Below are 21,833 nucleotides of genomic sequence, written 5' to 3'. Positions count from 1 at the left end.
CCGTGGTGTAGTTCCTACCAAAATGCCTGTGCACACATGACAATGTCATTTTCCCCTGAACTGTTTTGCAGTGTTACGTGGCGTGTTGAGTTTCGGGTTAAGCCTCTGCCCACAGCAACACTCATTTGCCAACATTGCCATTATTCCATACAAGTTGCAACATTTGTTTTCAGACTTTTAACTGCATGTAGTGAGTCAGTCCATTGCAAAGCATTCTGTTTGTAGGCTTTATAGCCTGACGTTAGCCTACTTATAGTGATTGCATTTGTGCTTCAAAAATTGTGGTGTTCAATTGTGAAGACTATCTTGTTGACGCTAGGTGTAAGCATCATAAACCCTTGTTTGCTACAGAGTTAATTTACTACAATAATCCAAATTTCAATGGCCTACAAAAATACATCATCCCAGCAGCACTCTACGTACTTATGATGGAAATGATTGACTTTGACTCCCTTAACAACGGCACAATGCTCTCAAAGTGCTCAACACAATCAAAGAATCAAGTGCAGGCAGCACAGCCTTCATTAGTTGTGCATATCTGAAGAAAACACTCCCCACAGGCTGAGATGATGAAGCCCGAGCAGTAATCTAAAGCTGCACTTGCCTTTATGTAATGCACATAATTAGTATAAAGCGGTTCCTTAAAGGCCAACTCATTTTCAGGCCTGTGTAATGCTAATAATGACATTAAAGTATGTAGCACCAAGATAATCAGACGTGCATAATGATTAGAAGACCATCCCTCGCCGAGTTGGCAGGTCAAGCGCCGCAGTAGGTGTTTCTCACTGAAGAGCTCTTGAGCAACACACTTAACCTCAATCCAGCTCCAGGGCCACTGTTTCTGACCTTGTGCTTTGGATGGGTGCCAAAGTAAAAGAGGATAAGTACAGAAAGATAATTGCAGATAAAGAGCCCCCTCTTCTGGGAATTATGTAGAAATGCAGTAGTTCATTAGGCCCTAGCTTCAGAACATAATTCACAAATTCCTTTTATCGCATGGAGATAAGGTTAATAAGTAAATAACATTATCTTTGAAGTCACTCGCATACTATCAATGGTGGAGGGACATATTTAACTTGAAGGTCCCTCCTGTCATAAACTTACTGAAAACAGAGCTACAAAGCAATAATTTACTTTACATTCCTCATAATCATATTGAACTCAGAATAATAGTCTGAACAGAATTGAGTCAATTCCATTTATTTTCTATTGGTACTGGATTGCAACAACATCTGATAAAGGAGAAACGATTGAAACAGTCCCTGCTGGATAAATGTAGCTATCTCTGCAGAGAGAAATTGGTTAGAAGGGGATATTTTGGGGGGAAATGAACCTCAATAAAAGCTGCAAGCAGCATTGATCGGGGCCCTCGCACCTTCGCGCACGTCGATGGTACTGGCAGCAGGACTCTGGTTGACACGGCCGTGCATTTCTGTGTCCATCAGACACTACGTGCACGAGTTATTTGGTATTTCCTAAGTGGACCAGCAGCGTAGCCGGGTCATTTTGCCAGATCTTAAGCCTCGAATGTTTTGAGTGTAGCTCCGAATACAGTAACATTAGAACAACAATAGGTCCGATGCTCGGGCCCTAATTATCAATCCAAGTACAGACGCCATCCATCCCGAAACTATATATGGTTGCCTTTATGTTTCAGCATGTTTGTGATTTTGTTCTTCACACCATTGCACTAGTCATTCAAAACCACTTAAGACAAAAGCTCATTTCCAGCAGCATTGGCCTTTTTAATAACAATAACAGTCAAGAAACAACTATGGCTTTTAGCCAAAGCAAGCATGTACAGTAGTAGGCCAGTAAAAGTACAATACAATCTGTAAATACATATAACTGAATATAACAACAAAATCTAGGTTGGACAAAAGATTTAATCAGAATAGCTGAGGTCCACTTGTTTCTCTGACTGGAACTACGACCGTCTGCACCTGTGTTGATGCGTCCATGTGCAGGAGGAGGCCTCGATAATATGAAATGAAACGGTGGTGTTCATTTCAGCAGCTGGCTGAAATTTTACAAACCAGCATTGAGTTTTCAACTGAAATTGATGGGTTCATGGTCATACAATGGCATTCAGCTGAAAAAGGAAGGAAAATGCTTGTGCAAAATCTATCACAATCGATCACAAAAAAAAAGAAAAAAAAGGCAGAAAATAACGTGGTGGAAAAACTGGAATTTTAATAAAAAATTATTTGGATTATGGTTTCAAGCCACAGCCAAAATGTGCCATTAGGCAGTACGGTGCTGAGTCTGCACCCTGCGAGGCAGTCATGAAGAATATGCGATCAGTACATTCAGTTGATATTCTAAACTCTAAACCTCTAACCGTGCAAACATCCAAGTCCAGAGCCAAACCTTCAAGTTTTAAGTGAACAGTTGGTCCACTGAATCAAAACATCCAAACTTTATTAAACATGTTAGAAAACACGCATTTAAAATGTAGGTGTGATGCTGCTGTAGAGTCCAGCATAAAATAAACAGTTAAAAATGTTGTTCCGGATAAAATGGCCAGCTGGGATGTGAGGCCACTCCATCTGCGATGAGAGGTCCGTCTCATTGGGCGAGGCTGGTCCAAGTCAGAGCTCCCTTGTGTCCATTTTGGTTGAAATCCACTGGGAAAGGTAAATGTAGAATGCAAAAACAACCCGATGGGTACAGGTCCAGCATTTCTGTGGGTCAGTAGGGGGCCACGTCAGTAGTTCCTTGCAAGTAAAAATCTGCTTAGCCACAGACTGTTTTTGAACTCCAAAAGTCACCAAAAGTCTAAAAGAGCATCTGCTCTGCTGTCAAACAGGCAGAGTGGCAGTTAACAGCTCCCTGGAGAACAAAGGGTCGCGTTGTGTTAGCTTATGTAACGGACTGTCAAGTAACACAGGCCATCTGACAGACTTGGACAGACTGTCTCATGTTACGAGGCGAGCTGCAGTGAGTGAACGCGGCCATTATTCAGTCCTTCAAATCGCTGAGGTGACAGTCACACAGCTCCTTGTGGATTCTCTTGCGGATACGCGGCATGTCCTCCTGACTGAACAGAAGAGGCTGCTTCACAGAGAGACAGCGGCAGTACTGACAGACCAAGACAGAAAGAAAACACACAGTGAGGGAAAATGATCCATAACCACAGTTAGGTTGCCATATTAAAACGTGGACAAAGACAGAAGCTTATCTCCGGGGTCTTTCGAGACTGAGCAACGATCGAATGTGTGCAGAAAACTGGGGCAGGAAAGACACGCTGGAGACACAGCGATGCTTATTTTATTTTTCTCCCAGGAAAAATGGGATATATAGATGGATAAAGCAAATAAAAGGGGGGGGGGGGGGGCAGACAGGAGAAGAGAAAAGACATGTATGAACAAAGGACGGGAGGACAGTGGGAAAGGTGTGAAAGAAAAATGTCTCACCTCAAGGACAAAAACTCCACAGTCGCTGTCGTTTTTCTGCTGAGGAATACCCTGAGGGGGCAACAAGTCACAGTCATGAAGACGGCAAAAGATGTCACACTCGCAGTTACTGGGCTGAGTAGTTGACGTCTCGATATGTACGAGACAGTGATTAAGAAACAGCAACTAGGGGAAAAGCTGAATAATGCAACAGAAACTTAGACGTATTGTTCAGGGCTCATTTGCTAATCAAATGGAACTCCCGACTCCAGCAACAACATTAAAGAGAACAAAGACATTGTTCACTCACTCGCATGAACAAACAACATTTTCAGTGTCCTGCAGATGCGTTAGAATTATCTTGCCGTTGTTGTCATTTGACATGAATGTCTTCAGTACAGAGGGTGAACAACACAGCATGAGGATTACAGTCAGGGTTTAGAGTTACCTTGATGATGGTAATCTTCCAGCCTTTCTGGAAAGCTGCCTGCTGCTTCTCTCTGGCTTCAGACTGAAGATACTTCATGATGTTCTGACAGAGAAACACACACACAGAGAGGACTGAGCAATAGCAAACATGTCCGTTGGCCACTGTGAGAGTATTTATTAGATTTGATGAATGTACAATACTTCCAACAAACTACGACCTCAACAAGAAAGTAGAAGGTAAGGAAGACTAAGCAAAATGTCTGCTTTGGTATCAGTAATGAGTCAATCTACTAATTCACTGTCGAAGTACGATCTGCTTCTTTACAGCCTTATGAGGAAAAAACCCTGGACTATCTGACGTTACCGCCAACAAACCGAGGAAACAACTCTTCATCTCATCGAGTCTCTCGCCGGGTATTTATGGGCCAACGATGTATCAGAGCACAGAAGCCGGATTAACTGATGATCTCGTTTTGTTCCGCGGAGATTCAAAATCAAACCAAAAAAGAACTACAGAGACATCGACGCGCACAGAGGGGCCTCACATCCGTGGTGTGTCTGAAGACGATGCCTTGGCTGTCGTAGTAACTGATGGTTTTGGTTGCCATGGTGACCGTGATGAGAGACCAGTGGATTTCTAGATGGATGGGAAACAGCAGCAGCCACTTGGAGAACAGGTCGACCTGAAATCATCCCCCCCCCACACACACACACACATTAGATATCCAAGAAACAACATGTTGCACGTGTCTACTGTCAGATGATCGGGCAATACTTCCAAGAGTCAAACTACAGGACCAACAGGTTTTTCTTCTTTACTTGCACGGCTAACAGGGAGGTGATTGGTGGTGATTTCATGAATTACTGAACATACTTCACATACTTTGTGTCGTTAGCTAATTTAATTTAGACTGTGGTTGCCAACAGTGGCAATGACTCCACAAAAAAAATGGGTGACAAGACTCAGAAAGGCAAAGTAAAAAAACTGGAAATAAGATAGTGACATTAAAGTTTAACTGATACTATACTGTCAAAACAAGTGAAAAATGTCTGCTTCCTCCTCACTTTCTTAGTCCATCTCTTCACACCGTCATAACCCTTGGCAACCAGCTGCTTGTGGAAGAAGCTGTTGAAAAAATGAACCTGAGAGAGAAATAATAAAATGCATTAACACATTACACAGTCAACACTTCATTTTATCTATTTAATAAAATCATGTCTAAAAATCTGACTATTTTCCTTAAAAAAATAGTTATATATCCTTAGCTATATTTTTCATTTTCAGCATACAAACACACGCTTACTTACCTTGTGTTGAGTCGCCTCCATGATGAGTTCTCCATACATGTTGATAATCTGAGCAGACAGAAGAACAGAAAAAGATTCAATGTAAGACCGTCCGACATCACCGGCACAACAAATGTGATCTTTCTTTTCATTGTTGCTGAATTCGACTTATAAAGTGACTTTTGTGTTTAGAGGGCCGCACAGCGCATGAAGAAGAGTGATGATGGCAAAAAAAAAAAAACATCTGTACGAGACTTCATCCGTCTTCACCTGGTCATTAAGCCAGTTCTGTTCCTCCAGCGTGCCGAGGTCCTCCAGGCCCAGGGTGTGTTTGTTATACGACACCATGAAGCCCGCGATAGGAGCAGAGGCCAGCCCCGCCCTGTACCGAGCCATCTCCCTTTTAATGTCCAGCCCCCTAAAACAAAAACAAGGAGTTCTTATGCAATCCTCTGAAGTATTCATCATACTTTTAACAGAATATGGTTCAGATAAGGAAAGAGACGCCACAAGGTCAGAGATTCAAAATATTCCAAAAAAAAAAGGAAGGTTACAAGTTTTCAACGGTTATGAAACGGCTTCTAAACAGAGTCTTCTGAATGCCGTTTTAACATTAGAATAATCTGACGACTGGACTGTTTCAATGTAAAATAACATGACGACATGCCAGGATCATGAAGGCTCATACTCACTGTAAATAACACCTCATGTTGATCATAACATCAAAAAGTCCCAGCACACAGTAAATGATGAATTTTCTTATTAATGTTATATGTCAACTGCTGCTTGCATAAAGTCTTTCATCTGTATCATTGGATAACTGTGTGATTCAGGCTTAGTGCTGAAACATCTGATAAACCCTCAAGCATTCAGGCAGGGTGTGTGTGTGTGTGTGTGTGCAGACTTACTTGCTGCTGAGGTCAGAGTTGCCTTTCTCCTTCAGGTGTTCCAGGACATCGCTCTCAGTGAGAGGAATGAAACTGCCGTACTTCATGTAGAAGCTCTCCAGAAAATCTGAAAGAGAGGAAATCACTATTACTGAATCCTGTGATCGATCAGCTTAATAACATAAACATGTTATTGTTATTGTTTCCTTTTCACCGATGTTAACGTCCCAACTCCACAAAATGAATTCAGAATCCATTGCTTACCATAATGGAATTGTCTGTTCAGGCTTGTGCGTTAATAGGTTCGAGCAGGTGTTACACTTTAATTAACTTGAGTAATATACACACTGCTGATATTTGCAAATCCATAAACACTCGTCACTGAAACAGTTTTGGCTTGTTTGTGTCAAAGCTGCAGTCCTGCTTTATTCACTTACAAATATGAGTGATGCCAACAACATGCTTTCTCAGAAGAAAAACATCAAACCTTATTCTAAGAGGACGGAACTATGCGAGTTGTCTCTTAAAATTGTAAAAGACAAAAATGAAATCCCTATTTCTTATGTGCAGATGTCTAATGTTGTTCACCCATCCAGTTGATCTTAAATCAGGGTTGGTATTAAAACTAAAATATCTCTCGGCTTTCCGGACTGTTTTTTTGTAATGTACTTGATGACGAACAAAACGTGTCAAGAAATGGGCGTAGAAATTGCCTTGACTACACATACATGTAGGTCTTACCCATATAATTCAAATAAGAAAAAATCCCATAAAGGTTAAACATTTCACAGACGAGGCCACGTGTTTTACGAGTGTCTGTTTTAAAAGGCGCCGTCCTCAGCACTTCCATTAGTTTCTGTGTAAAAAGCTCAATGATTTACCGTGCGTCATCTCAACAGAACTGAGAACACATCTCTCACCGTGGATCATATCGGTAAGCTGCTCCAGCCTCTCCTTGTTCTGCTTCTCTACATCCAGCTCACTTCCGTTTGTTTTTTCCGACACCTCTTCCATCCCCACCCAGGTTCCAGGCTGACAGTACAGCCTGTGGTCTCTTAGTGGCCAGCTGTACTGCATGCTGAGCACTGTAATCGGGCCCTGGAATGGAGGAGCAACCACAGCGGGATGACAAGTTTCCACCTCCATGAGAGTGGAGCAGTGGTCAGTGTTTGCTGGTGTGGGGACATTTCCGTTGGACAGAGTTACTGGTACAGACATCGAGTCTGTTCTGTCGGGGGTCTTGTCTACCTGCATATCAGAGTCCAGGTCCTGGGAGATAGAAAGTAGCCCATTGGCCATTTCCCTCACGTTACCGTCCTTCATATCCTCTTCAGGTTCAGTGTCACTCAGGTTTACCGTGTCTCCATTTCCGCATGAAGATTTAACTGAGCTGGGGTCAGTCTGCCCTCCATGGTCCATATCTGCATCTTTGTTTTGCCCCTGCACGAACACTAACGGAGCCAGCGCAACCATTTTAGAACTGATGACAACTCCACCTAAACCTCCCCTCTTTATTCCACCTTCTACATCCATGTGCGATGCTGGCATAGCTCCCACCATTCCCCTCCCTCCCCTCCCTCTAAATACTGGTGCTCCCCTGCCTGCTATTCCCGACAATATCATCTCCTCGCCTCCTTTACCCCCCGGCCCTTCTGTCAACATGTCCTCCATTTTCTGCGCATCCCTTTTCTCTGGAGCGACATAGTCCCTTATTGGTTCATCCTGCAGGGAGACTGCGACAGGCTGAGCAACGTCCGTTTGTGACGGTGTATCAGCCACAACTAGAGTATTCTGCGCCTTCTCATAGCCGTCTTCTTCATCCTCGGCCTCCTCCACATTCTCCGTGGTCAAATCGAAACACTTGATACGTGTCACCTGGCCCTCCACTTTCCTTTTTGGGGTGTCTCTGAGGTCCCTTCCGGCCCCCCTCCCTCTCCCCCTCCCTCTGCCCAAGGTTCTGACATTGTGTCCTGTACTGTTGGGGCCACAGCAGTCACAGGCTTTAGGAGTCCTCTTCCTGCCCGACGTACGGCCATTGACTTGGCCCCGAGTAGTGGTAGGTGTCTCTGTGGAGGACCAGGCTGACGCTCGGCTTGAGTTAGTAGCAAGTGCTTTTGCTGAGGTGGGGGGCTCAGCTTCGACAGGAGTTAGAGCAGAGGGCTGGGTCAAGACCGAGTTGGCGGTAAGGTCTGCAGCGAGGAGTTTGGCAGGGTTCAGGTCCTGATCTGTTGTATTCCCGTGGGGAGGCACAAGAGGAGGAGCTGCTAGAGCAGGAACAGTTAAATGAGGTGATGCTGATAGTGTCGTTTTCACTGGGGATGCAGAGCCGCTGTGAACCATGACGTCCTCCTTTGGCTCTTCAACCCCATCCCCAACACCACCCCCTCTCCACACACTTTACTTCTCCTTCCTTTTGATCCTCTGGATATTACGTGTTGCGTTTTCTTCCTTCCTTGTTTTTTTATCCTGACGCTTCCCTCCAGGAATTCTTCTGCAAAGTACTTTTGCTGTGTCGAAAAGCCTTTCCCACCACAGAGGTCACTGACTTGACCGGACAGACTAGAACATGTCAGATATACGGTGTTCCTCGGTGATGGGTAGACTCTGAATGCAACAGTAACTCCACCATGGTCCCCTAATTACAGCACAGGGAGAGAGAATGAGAGCCGATGAAAGAAATGTTAGCAAGCACATCTCATTTAGCTGTATAATTAAATATTTGTGGGAGATATTATTTAATGCATGAGCCAATTGCAAAGTAACAACAGTGATATCATCTTCAATTAACAGGTGGATCACTGCTAATTGGTTTTAGCTTGCAACTAACTCCCCTTTTTTCACAATATAATGTCTAACGTTAGACAACAAGTTACTTAACTGACTGTTGTGCCACAGCATCACTGTTTCACAGAGCAGTCATTTAGTTTAGAAGCAACAGTCGTAGTTAGCTGACGTTAGCAACATTGCAGCGAGTATTCTTGAGCTGCAAATATCCAGCGCACGCAGATAAATGAGCTATTAGCATCTTTGCTAATCATTAGCATCTTTGCCAACGTATGTTTAAATTCCCTCAATCATTTAAGTTAAGAAGTTTAATAAATACTAACGTTACCTCATGTAGTGCGACATTGGCCACCGCAGCTGCTAGATCATGCCGACATATATTTAAGAATATAACGTACAATCCCATAATTTGATTTAGAATCGCAGAATTGTACACAGTTTTAAATCAGTTAGTAATTCCCTTTGAAGCTAGCTACGTCAGCTAACTGCAGCCAAAACACAGGCGTAAACACAAAGCATCGACTACACATTTCCTCCATTTTCAGGAGGAAGTTGGAGGCGTCTAAAGACAAAAGCGGTGCTGCGAATCCGTTTTTGAGGTAATGTGGAGTATAAGCAAAAAAGCATGAGGTAAAGTGGAAACAAACGTAATCATACACTACCTTGTCTATGAAATAACAAACTGAGTTTCATCTGACCACGATTTGAAGAAACAACAATTCAAGCTGTCGTCGCTCGTTGATTGCGTCACGGCGTCGGTCTCCGCGAGCGTCGGCTGCGTCCGGATGCTCTCCTCATGTAACCTTCAAATTCCTCTTCTTATCTTCCTACCCATAACATATTACACCAACGTTTCTTGAATTTTAACCTCATAAGAGACAAAAAGAGGATCTACAGCAGTAAACTCCTGTTGACATTGTTCTATTTCAATTAGCTTTTTTAGGCATTTCATGTAAATTAATCTGTGTTGACATATCAAATACAGCAAAGTAGCTGTTAGTAGAAGGATGATTGTAATTCAAATTTGTAATACTGTAGAATTATATACAATGCTAAATATAATACAAACTGGTATTATTGTGGTATAATCCCTGGTAATTTCTAACCCACAGATCAATGACAACACACAATGTATCTTGGTAATATTTAATTACAAAAAACTAAGACAGGAAAACAATAAATAAAACTAATGGTCAAAAAGTAAAGGAATTAAGTACAAAATTATCAACAGTTAAATGTCCAAAAATGGTTACATAGAGATAATATTAACATGATAATTACTGGTTGCTTGACACCAGTATTTTCCAACCATTTCAAAGTAATGCCCTGACTTTAGCAAAACAAAGAAATATCTACCACAGGAATATCTATATTGACTATGTAAAAATGTCATATTGTAGTGAAATGGGTATTCCGTGATGCAAAGTAATGTTGCAAAAGGCCCAAAATGTATCAAACAAGCAAATTCAAAGAGATGTAAGTGAAACATTTGCTTTTTGAAACATGTGAACAAAATATTAAAATATATTTGAGCTTACTTCAAGGCTTCACCAACTCAGCCCACTGGCTTCAAAAAATAATGCAGCAGATTTTGCATTAAAATGAACACAGTCAGTCTGTTGCTATACATTTCTATTTGTACATATGGTCAGTGCTATATCCTTCTCTACTTGCATGATCAAAAACAAAAGGCATTATAAGTTTCTTCACAAGTGTCATTTGGCTCCAGTGATGTCAGATGATTAGAAACCTGATTGGTCCCATTTAATCACCAAACATACAGATGCAGTCATACAAGGGGTCTTTCTTTGCACATACATGTCCTGCATTGCTGTGGCAATAATGTCAATCCGAATCATTTTAATAATGCTGCAGCTTTAATAAAAAAATAGAAAAAATATGGTTTAAAGATACACGTTTTAGACTAACTGTAAGTACTTAGTGCTTTATTAAACTGGCATCATGCACGGGTAAAGTTAATTTTTACAATTTGTACAACATTTTGTTGGAGAAGTTGATGTTTGTGAAGATGAGCTTGGTGCAGCAGACGGTGACAGCTGTGGGGTTTGGGCCTGGAAGAGATGATTGGTAAGTTTAAGTGGACAAAAAATGAAGGGTAGTATCCTTCCATAGAAACATGTTCTCAAAACACTACAATATAAACATATTGTTTCATGTAGAGGGAAAAAAAAGAGTGACTATTAGTTGTTAACACACCTACATACATGAAATCACCATTACCTATCAAAGTGAGGCATTGATAGCTGGAGTATGTATGGTCTTGGAGACTGAGGCGCCGTTGCTGGCCTCTGCTGTTAGCACCTGGAGCTGCAGCTGGTAAACACTGTCAGCCTGAAGACCATGAACTGTCACCAACCGCTGAGACTGAGGAGGATGAAGCAGAGTAAGTTCAGAGTACCACAAACAAAAGTATCACCAGACTTATCCTAACTACACTTAACTAAACAGAAAGAAAAAGTCACTTGATATAAAAATACTTATTGAATCATCATCCCTACTAAAAAGGCCCCCCCCCCCCACACACACACACACACCTCTCATATTTCTAAGGCATTTTCGTTCTGCTGCTGGCAAAACCTAAAGCTGTCACTGTACACCTCTCTTTGTGTCTCACCGGTGCGATTGTCTGTGTCTGGGAGATAAGTGTGTCTTCGTGTCCTTCCACTGCCGCGGTAACCCCTGATTGCAGTGTCCAAGTGAATTGGAACCCCTCCACAGCTGCCGGGTCCAGTGCATGATGGGATATCCTCCAGCGGAGCTTCATGACCAGGGTGCCATTGACTTGTTGAAAGTCAGCCGTCAGTCGTTCTGGACGCAGTACCACCTTTCTGCTGGCCAGGAGGCGCTCTGACACAACCGAAAGACACAACACACGTCGTTCATCTGTGACAGAACACTCTTTTACATTTTGTTTCCGTAGATTAAATACGACTACAGTTTGAACATTGTGATGGTTATTCGAAGTGCATTTAACAAGCGTATTGTGTGTATGTAAAAGAAGGTTATTCAGTGTAATATCTAGTCTTACCCTCAGTGTTGCAGGTCAAAGCTTTGCCTCCTCTGACCCTGATGGAGGAGCAACTCGGGGTCGTAACCCAGGCAACAGCCTCTGACCCTTGGTCAGCCTTCATCACCACGGCGACCCGGTACTTACAGGCAAACAGCAAGCCTGTGATGGTGTGATGGGTGCCCTGGAGAGAGAACATCAAAAGAAAAAGAGTGTTTAAACGGCACACAGCTGGTTTCTAAAACTGACATATTACAAGGTTCCGTAAAATATACACATTACCTCTACTTTTTATTTCTAAACCTGTCTTACATAAGCTGCTTGTTAGCTCCATGGTAAAATAAACACTACAGTTTGAAGTGGCACTTTGCAGCTTGGCAGCTTCAAATGGTGAGGAATGGCCTCACGGTTTGAAAAAAGCTGTACTTCAGTGAACAGAAATCAAGCTCTGTGACCTCAGCAAATTGCACACAGCACTCTGATATTTATCAAGCCACTGCGTCTGTGATCATTTAAGATGAGAGGTTGACACCAGGACAACAGTGGGTCAAGATCTAATGTGGGTGAGGCCAGTTTTCTCCTGATAAATGGGCTATGGGCAGATATCAAGTGCACTGTATACATTCAATAAAGGTTTTATTTTAAAATGCCCCTTTATTGCAGCTTCACTTCGGGATTTGGGTTTAAAATAGCTGCATTTTTAAGAAGTTGGTGATTAAATTTGGAATTAAAGTAGATTTTGTTTTGCCTTTTTTAATTTTGGTGACACATTTATTATAATTCTGCAAATTACATTTCCATAGAGCATTCTCATTCAAACCCCTCCCTATATTTCATTCTTTTACATTTAAATATAAGACAATTCAGCCAGGGTTTTGACAGAGTTATGGTAAAAGTGATGTTAGGCAGAGACAAAGTTACACACAGACGGAGGATCAGAGCATTCCAGACTGATCGGAGTTATGGGGATGAAATCTGATCTCTGATACACACGTATACACAAAAAGACACAACAACAATGCTCACAAAGAAACAAGACACCTGTACACAATTTCACGAACACAGAGACGCATAAAACTCAGCCAGGGTAGTTATACCTGCACAGTTGTTGTTCTCTCTGTGCTTGTAACATTAGTACTGCAAGTATGTGGACGCCACCGCAAAATGTATGGCCCAGGATGTCTCTGCCTGCCTGTGAAGCAAAAGAAAGACGGACAGACAGTGTTTATCAGATGTGTTTATTATCATGGATTTGAAAACTAAGACAAATACAACAAGATGAATCTAATACATGTCCAACAATTCTCTACAGTTCTCTTTTACATTTACTCCTTTTACCATTTTCTGGTAAAAAATCTCGTCTTTATTCTTGATTGATGATTAACAATCTTTTTCTCTCTCTAAAGGTGAATATTTTTGCAATATCTGCATCAAAATCACAGATTCGGATCGGCTGAATGGTGTGGATTCATTTTTATTATTTGAGGGTTATTTGAGTGTAATAGTAGTAGCTGATCAGTGAGAGCCAGGCTATTTAACTAAAAATGCAATTAATTTGTTCTGCATCCTTCTTTTGTCTTCTACTGTGTTTTCAACTCACCTTGGTGAGGCCACTTCCAGAACACCTTGACCTGCAGCTGGTCGGCATGATAATGAGGGGCAGCGACCTCCAGGCGCAGATTGCCAGGGGTGACAGGGTGAGGCAGAGAGGAGGAGATGGGGAGGTCAGAGGAAGAAGGGGAGGAGGATGAGAGGGAGGGAGAGGAGGGAAGAGATGATGAAGATGAGGAAGACGGGAGCTCGTTGGAGAAGTCTTCACCTTTGGTGGAGAGGAGAGAAAATAATGTTACAAATTCAAACTATGGCTGAAAAATATTTTGAACATCAAGCTCATAAATATCTGATATATTTCTTGCACATTTTCACAATAAACCTTTTACGTGTTCAGAAACGTAAAACTTTGAATGCAGGCTGGGTTTCCTAACCACTCTAAAGTAAGTATTATTTATTGAGTAGCTGTTCTGAATACTTAGAACTACATTGAAAGAAACAAAATATATGAATGACTGGATGTATGAAACCTGTTATATAACACATGGAATTTATAAATGTATTATATTGTGCCAGGAATATCATAAACCGGCGACGAGAGTGCAGCTGGTAGCTAGCTTTCCTGTAATTCACTCACTCAGAAACACTAACTGACCCGCATGAGGAAAACATCGCAAATACGTGGACGGTGTCAAATATTAATGCGGCGAAATTATGAATGGCAATATGTTCCATATTAAATTGTTAGTATGTGGTTTGATAATTGAGCTGCAGACGGCTATAATCCTCTGCTGGGCTGACCGACAGGTCACCAATAAATACCTCTTTAAACAGTTTAAACAGTGCAGCTGTATGGAGACCAAATATGCTGACAACCAGTAAATTCAGGGGCTCTGAACAAACTACTTACTAAAATAATTTACTCAATAATGCACGGCTCTGTTAACAAATGTGTGCTGTGGACTCTGCATGCAGTATTTGCTAATGTCATGACAAGTTCATGAAATGTTCAGAAACGTGTACTTGAATGAGTCTCTATTTGGGGTATGGTTGCTAGGAGAGTCCTTAAGTAACTGTATTGTTGAATCACAGTGAAACAGTACAGCTCCAGTTTACACTACTTGGGCAATAAACCTCAGTCTATTGAGCAAATCTGAGCCGTGCAGTTCCTTACTGTTTATTCCAACAAAACAAATCTGTAAAAAAAAAAAAACCTACTAGAGATTTGGTGCCTTTCTAAAAGTTACACATTTCTAGTGATTTTACACATGGCTGTATGTGTTCATCTATCTAAAGATAAGATGTTCATCCAAACTGCTGAGAGAGGCAATGGTGAAAACACTGTATTCATGGGATGTAAAATCAAGCTACATATATTCCATTGTTCATAAAACTGTTTATAAAACTCTTTACAACCACTGTAAAGAGTTTGAATAGTTAGACAGAAAAATAATCAATAAATCACATTCTACTGAAATTATGAAGAGAAAATTGAATATAGACCGTGTTAGTGACAAATATACAACGTATACCATAATGAGGAAAGTGGTTTATTTGTTTACCTGTATGAGTTATGGTGGAGAAGACAATTTGGGCTCTTGGACTTTTCAACCTCTTCTGACCCCAGTAGGCCACCGTCTGGACAGACAGGAAGTAGGAAGTAGCAGGCAGCAAACCTTGCAGCCACACCTCACACTGTGCCTATAACACAGTTAAGAATGGGAACATGGACAGAGAAGTTTTCTTAGTCTTTGGGAACGGTGGTTCTTGGCTACATCTCAGTCTGTCTTTTAGAGACGGTGTCAAATGAAACACAAATAGTTCTGATGAACCTGTGTCCTTGATTCAAAACACAAACTCAGGACCACCATTTTAGCCAGCACAGTTACTGCCACCATCTTCATCATCCTTACTGTCATCACAATCCTCATCACCATCATCCTGAGTGTTGTGTGTCAGTCCAGACCTGTTCTGCATTACCCTACTGTTTGACTGACAGCTCATTAACAGGCTTTTAGTCAATCAGGTCTGTCTGTCAGCGTGGATTTCAGCTAGTCACAACAAAGAGATGCTTGGATGATAACAAGTGTGTGTGTGTGTGTGTGTGTGTGTGTGCGCGCACACTTACAGAATGACAGAATGAGACAAAAGCAAGTTAAAAGCAGTTTCTTGGTGACCTGCAGACAAAATGGGTTGAAGTATTTCCATTACGCTTAAGATAGACAAAACATATGGCTTGTACAGCTGCTTGTGTGTGTGTGTGTGTGTGTGTGTGTGTGTGTGTGTGTGTGTGTGTGTGTGTGTGTGTGTGTGTGTGTGTGTGTGTGTGTGTGCGCGTGTGTGTGAAACAGAGAGAGTGAGAGAAGCCTGGATTTCTATTTTGGTGCATAATGTCAGTGAACATTATATAAGAGGCTGATGTATATTTAAAAGCACTGATTCAGCAGAGGTTTTTCTGTTTGAATACTACCAATTTCCCCTTTTACTTCAAGTTTAATGCTAAATCCCTCCAGTCCTGCATTTATTCCTGACTGACAGGATGTATGTTTTATACACATCTAGGTAAAGTATCATCATGTGCTTATGGAGAGGAATACAACATTAAGTCTTTCTGTGATATGAAAACTAATTCACACAGAAATGTTATTCTGGTCCCTACCTACCTGTTGTGATGCTGCTGTCCATGTGTGTGTGTCTAGATGCAGCTGCAAGTAGGACACACTAGTAAGGGGGGGGCCTCATTTAAATTCCAGGCGCCCCAGCCAAGCAGAACAGACTCGAGATAAATGGCTCCACCAGGCTCAGTCTGGGATCGCCATCACTACTTAGGATAGCTAGGTCCATGTGAGCGTGCTTGCATTCAAACCTCCAAACTTTGATGTTTATGTTTTTGATTATTTTGTCTCTACTCTTGAAGTGAATACTCATATTGGAGTTGAACAGTTAAGAGGGTCTAAAGCTGATGGATCCTGTGCAAAGAGTACACTAATTTAAGGAAAAAAATCTTAACTGTTGCGTCAAAGCTGTAATATCGGTGCTGTTTACTGTGATTATGGGTACTTTGGCGTTGCTGACTAGACTTGGTTGCATTGTGAACATATTACATCACCATCACACCTATAATCATGATAGTAAAATCCACCCTCTTGACTGTTATAAAAGCATTACATATAATTTCAAAAATACAGCAAGAAACCGATTGTATTTCTTAAGAAGTTACTCTTTGGTTCAGTATCTTTATCTAATGGGTGTTATCACATACACATGCTGATCTCATGCTTTACTTCTATGATAACTGAACCCTCACTCACTAAGGCCCCTGTGCTGTAATGACTAGCATGTTGTCAGTACATTCCCAGATGCTTTGACTTGAGTTAAACATGTTATCCAAATGCAGGAAATGTCAGTCACTCTACATGTCTAAGTTATTATGTTATTTCAACGCTGTGAACCCCTACCTACATGTTGTCATAGTACTTTAACAAAGTTATGACCCATAAAGATAATGGCTGTCTGAAGACAATATTGCATTTTCAGATCCACAAGGAACATTTGCACAAATTGTTGTAAATTTCAGGGTGAATATGTCAAAACTAGATCTAAATGTAAAATAATAAATAATAAAAACATTAAAAAAAACATAACGCATCTAAAAACTTGAATTATCATTAAATAGTCAAATCAACTTTGATGGGATGCAAGTTTCAAGTTTCAAGAATGCAAAACAATATGCACCTAATTTTTGCTTATTATATGAATCAAAATGCTTAATTGAGACGTCTGAGCACCTCCACCTAATTCTCATTTGTGGGCTTTTTTACTGGCTACAGGTGGTTCAGCGGGACATTTTTTTATTTGAGGTAATCCGTTCCTATGGTGTGTGTTGTTTTCCTATCTAATTGTGTGATGCTGAACCTCAAACGTACACAACATACAAGTTGCTACTGTTATATGAAATCAGTTATTCCAGTTTGCACCACCACTGGCATACAGTAGCTGTTTACAGAGCCTGTTCTGTTTGAGCACTGCAGAGACCTGTAAAATCAGAACCAGGAGAAAACAAGGAATGTGTGTGTGTGTGTGTGTGTTTGGTGCATGGGTTTACAGACCTTGTAAAATCTCTCAGGTGCAGCTATATAGATCTTGTGCATGCGGTGTGTGTGTGCGTGTGCTTTTAATGTATGTGGAGAGTGGAGACTGTTTGTCACTTCAAAGGGCTGTTTTAGGGTTAAAACGTGGTTTTAGGGTGAAAGAAATAGTTTGATATGTTGCTTAATATTATTCGCTTATTCGCTTTCTTGCCAAGAATTAACTGAGAAGAGCTCTTTTCTTGGCCTGCAGTCTTATTTGCACCGCGAGGTTGCCAGAAGACCAGTGGAGACAACACAAAGTCAATGGTCCTGGCCAAGAAATAGTCCAGCACATAACCCTCTATGAAACCACAACGTGGCATTTTTACACTTTTGTTTTTGGACAGATCTACAAATGAGACATAACTTGTTGAATAGTGAGCTTTAGAGGTGCTGCGAGGCAGATTTTCTTACCTTTTGACGTGGCCAAGCAAGTTTCCACCTGCTTCCAATCTTTAAGATAAGCTAACAGTCTCCTGGCTGTGGCTTCATATTTATCATACAGACATGAGAATTGGTATTAATCTTCTCATCTAACACTTGGCAAGAAAGTGAATATGCATATTTCCTGGAATGCTGAACTGTTTCTTCAAGGTTAAACTTTATTTCATAGGCTGGGTAAGCAGGTTTGTTGGTCCCTAGAAGTATAGAAGTAGAAATATGTGTGTAAGCACTTTGACAATGTGCAAAGAAGTAGCACATAACATTTATGGGATATTATGTATATAATATAATCAATGTGGTCGTACATGTGTGTATCTGATGGGAATAGATTGCACAGAAAGGAGAATATAAAGAAATTGGGATAAAATAAATAGAAAACATACTTAAATCACTTATATAATCTCAGTTAGTGTGATTACATTTATACAAATGTTTTCTTACCCCTTGAGTCACTCTGCTGTTGCTTTCCTTTTTACCCTGTTCTGGTGTGCGTGAGTGTGTAGGTCGTGTGAGCACATTCTTGTGCACTGTGTGCGTGTGTGTATGCAGCGTGTGTGTGTGTTTGTGCGCGGTGTGTGCTTGTCGAGACATCCAGGTGATTCTGTAGTTGTGGACAGGCAGGTCTGCCTCTCTGGGGGGCTCCCAACTTAAAAACACCGCCACTGTGACCCCACTTCCCCCCGACCTGAGGAGAGACAGCAACAAGTCATCAAACACCACCACAACATGGATGTAAACACATTTGTGGTAATAAAGTAGACAGAGTAAAGTTTATAAGTAAATGTTTCCTCATAAGTTACATTGATTGCAACAACTTAATGTCGGGTTTCCTATCTTTCTATCGTTTTATGTATGCGCACACAATTTATCATCATGTCAAACAGAAGCTACAATTTAAGTCTTCACCTCTGTTATTAAATGTTTTATTGGAATATTCCTGTTTATCTAAGACATGGTCTGAACTTCATCTGACCTTGTTTAGAATTACAGCACACAAATAGAAGACAAAATATATGATTTGAAGAAGGTCAGGGTTGAACTGTAATTTGCATGAAGCTACGCCATCAGACATCTACTTGACCACATTTTATGACTGACTGCCCACAACGGTAGCCTGCAGCCCTGAAAGGATGCACAGCTACTAATCCAGCAGGGAAGATAGCATTAATCTATCTAATCATATTTCACCTATTGAGATGAGATACCTTTCCGTGAGCTGGGTGCCTGGCTGAGAAGCCGTCCAGTCTAGAGTTTGGTTGCTCACTCTGACGTTTATTGGAAGTTCTGGAGGTGACGGGTCTGCAGTGAGAGAGAGAAATGCTGTCAAGAGAGAAACGGCAGAAATTATCATCAAAATAATAATAGTTGTTGGCACTTTTCTCAGCCCTGGGTAGTGCCTGCATGTTGGAGCTCCTTTCGTGGGGATTTGGGAGGTAGACAGTCGGAGGGCATTGTTTAGAGAGACGACAGTAAATAAATCACAATTAAACTGTAAAAGAGGAGAAGACATTCCCTGTGAAAATTACACCCTGAACCTGTTTGTCCCAACTGTTTCTAACATCCAATACCAGGACATCTACAGCCCCTATGGCGAGGAAGCATATATGGAGATTTAGTGAAGACTAATTGGGGTTAACATCATGATTCCTACAAAGCAGATGCCGCTCACCAGCTTGACTGAATTGTCTTAATAACTCGATGCTTAATTTGTTGCAGCGCAGAAACGTAGAGAAGCCATTCTGGGGGGGGGGGGGAGGGAATTTCCTCTTCCTCTTAGTCTCATTTCAAGTCTGCAAAGCCAATTAGATTTACAGCATCAAAGGTGAGCGATACTGGAGAAGCCTGAAGCTGCCCTTTTCAGTAGCTAACACAAACTAAAAACAACCTCCACTAGTCACTGTTTGCCTCCAAGATTAAATCCTGAGGTTGCTGCTCTTTCAACACTGGTTCTGTATCTCATTAGAAACTCAAACCCCAATCCTGTATTTGATCAAAACAACAAAATGTATCTGATTAGAACTACATCCCCGTGGCAGGCCTCCCACAGGCTTCGGGCTGTGCTCGGCTGACCCAGATGCAGAGATCAAAGTTAAGGCAGCATAGTAGGTCTGCAAGAGCTGGCCTGTGTGTGTGTGTGTGTGTGTGTGTGTGTGTGTGTGTGTGTGTGTGTGTGTGTGTGTGTGTGTAGGTGTGTGTGTTTGTGTGTGTGTGTGTGGTTTCTCTTTGGAATAAGCAGGATGTATCTCAATGCCAGAAGTAGATCAGAACCAAAACACACAAGGCCTTTTTCACTGTGTGTTTCTTTTTCAATCAGTGGATTTCAGTCAATTGTTTCATAAGATGAAGACATCAAGATGAGTTTTCTGAACCAGACATTCCCTCGTAATTACTGCTGGCAGGTACTGTGCAGCCCTAATATCTGAACAAATAGGAAAGGGGATTTGAAAATTCTGATTCTCTCTCTGGTTAGCATCAGGTCACAGTGGAGGAACTCCAACCATTCTGGTATCTGCAAACTTCCTGATTTGTGACCCCTGACCTCCAGCCCCTGACTAATCAGACCAATGGCCTGGAAACACAAGACTCTGACTCTTTCGAATGTTGAAGTGTGTGTCTTTAACCTTTAACCCTGGCCCTCATAATACACACACATACAAGGGAACCCGCCAAAACACACACACACACACACACACACACTGTGTCTCAGAGGATTAATTCAATATTTTGGGTTATAAGCTTACTTGCTTTCTTCAGAATTAGATAAGCAGATTGATACAATGCTAATTTCTGTCTATTGTATGTGACGCTATAGCCAACAGCCAGTTAGCTTAGCTTAGCATAAAGACTGGAAACAGGAGGAAACAGATAGCCTGGCCCTGTCAAAATCCACCAACCACCACCTCTAAAGCTCAATCCACTCATAAGAGAGCACCCAGTCGGCTGTTTTGAGTTTGGGTGTACATGTCAGCATGGTAACGTTACTGCCATTTGTGATCTTCTAGTAGAGCACAAGAAAATAAATTCCTCTCTCAAGACACTAAATATTGTTTGTAATTTGTGTTGATAAATCCAATTCTTTCCCGTTTTTTTCAGGGATGTAGTGGTTTGTATGCACCGTCACTGGGTTGAAATAGATTTGTTTCCTGACTTCTTCTCTGTTTTCTTTACATTGTGGTTTGCTTAATATGACACTGCTTCCAGATAGACACATACGTTATACCCTTAATCCTCCATTCGTAAAAGTACACTCTGGCTTATATGCAGGCAAAGAAGTGTAATCATATATAATAGACAGACATGAGAATAAGAGTATTTCCCACATGTCCCATTCATTATTGCTTTAATATGTTGATGGCCAAGTTTCAGTACAACGTGGACAGCTTGTATATTCTCTTAACTTTATTACATGAGGAATTCTACTATTTGGTGTTTTGTTGAAGGCAGTGGAAAATGCTATCTCAGACACCTCTTCATAATCTCCCATAAGCGCTCAACTGATAAAGAACCTTTTTCCAAAGCTCAGTCCAACCTGAAGTCATTATTCAAATACAGACAAGCTTTAGCCAATCATGGCAGGGGATTTATATCCCTAGCCAATCCTGGCACAACACCAATATGACCTAAGCCTGCTAAGCATTAGAGCTAAGACCTCCTACAGTGTGTGTGTGTGTGTGTCTTGTCTCACAGACCTGCAACAGGGATTTGGCACTAAACCAACTGAATGAGTATGCGTTACCCTACTGTATATATATATATATATGTGTGTGAATACGTGCATTTGAAATTTTTTGTTTCCTGTCATTTCTGCTGGGTGTACTTTAGCCATCAACTCTGAGTCAAAGAGAGAGAAAGGAGAAGACAGGAAATGTCCCTGAGGTTCTGACTTTTCTTCAGAGAA

The 21,833-nt window shown here is 41.4% G+C and overlaps 2 protein-coding genes across 2 annotated transcripts in view; both read right to left on the bottom strand.

Annotated features, from left to right (window-relative positions):
* Positions 1–1,744: 1,744 nt before the first annotated feature.
* On the bottom strand, positions 1,745–9,513 carry LOC306694877 (uncharacterized protein). The gene is made up of 10 exons (XM_079157921.1): positions 9,445–9,513; positions 6,919–8,633; positions 6,020–6,125; positions 5,382–5,529; positions 5,133–5,180; positions 4,890–4,967; positions 4,370–4,507; positions 3,844–3,927; positions 3,417–3,467; positions 1,745–3,081 (listed from the first exon to the last, which is right to left on the bottom strand). The coding sequence occupies exons 2-10, from the start codon at positions 8,336–8,338 to the stop codon at positions 2,962–2,964; spliced, it is 2,193 nt and encodes a 730-aa protein (XP_079014047.1). The 5' UTR covers positions 8,339–8,633; positions 9,445–9,513; the 3' UTR covers positions 1,745–2,961.
* A 1,275-nt stretch (positions 9,514–10,788) lies between these two features.
* The window catches only part of anos1b (anosmin 1b), a gene marked incomplete at its 5' end in the record, with an annotated part of 37,148 nt that continues 26,103 nt past the window's right edge, over positions 10,789–21,833 (bottom strand). Inside the window, 9 exons of the mRNA XM_079158257.1 lie at positions 10,789–10,854; positions 11,024–11,167; positions 11,418–11,650; positions 11,832–11,994; positions 12,908–13,002; positions 13,411–13,629; positions 14,924–15,062; positions 18,377–18,620; positions 19,141–19,234. Coding sequence (XP_079014383.1) covers positions 11,027–11,167; positions 11,418–11,650; positions 11,832–11,994; positions 12,908–13,002; positions 13,411–13,629; positions 14,924–15,062; positions 18,377–18,620; positions 19,141–19,234 — 1,328 coding nt within the window. The 3' untranslated portion in view covers positions 10,789–10,854; positions 11,024–11,026. The remainder of the gene's footprint in view (positions 10,855–11,023; positions 11,168–11,417; positions 11,651–11,831; positions 11,995–12,907; positions 13,003–13,410; positions 13,630–14,923; positions 15,063–18,376; positions 18,621–19,140; positions 19,235–21,833) is intronic.

Source organism: Pholis gunnellus, assembly GCF_910591455.1.
Source record: "Pholis gunnellus genome assembly, chromosome: 4".
In the NCBI taxonomy this organism is placed as follows: Eukaryota; Metazoa; Chordata; class Actinopteri; order Perciformes; family Pholidae; genus Pholis; species Pholis gunnellus.
This window is presented reverse-complemented; position numbering and strand designations above follow the sequence as displayed.

Bases quoted from the DNA above. Each gene is read 5' to 3' on its own strand.
- LOC306694877 (XM_079157921.1), bottom strand. From the start codon at position 8,338: ATGGTTCACAGCGGCTCTGCATCCCCAGTGAAAACGACACTATCAGCA. The intron at 5,181-5,381 runs GTGAAGACGGAT...CTGTCTGCTCAG, and splicing joins AGAACTGGCTTAATGACCAG to ATTATCAACATGTATGGAGA. The intron at 4,508-4,889 runs GTGAGGAGGAAG...GGATGATTTCAG, and splicing joins TGAAGAGATGGACTAAGAAA to GTCGACCTGTTCTCCAAGTG.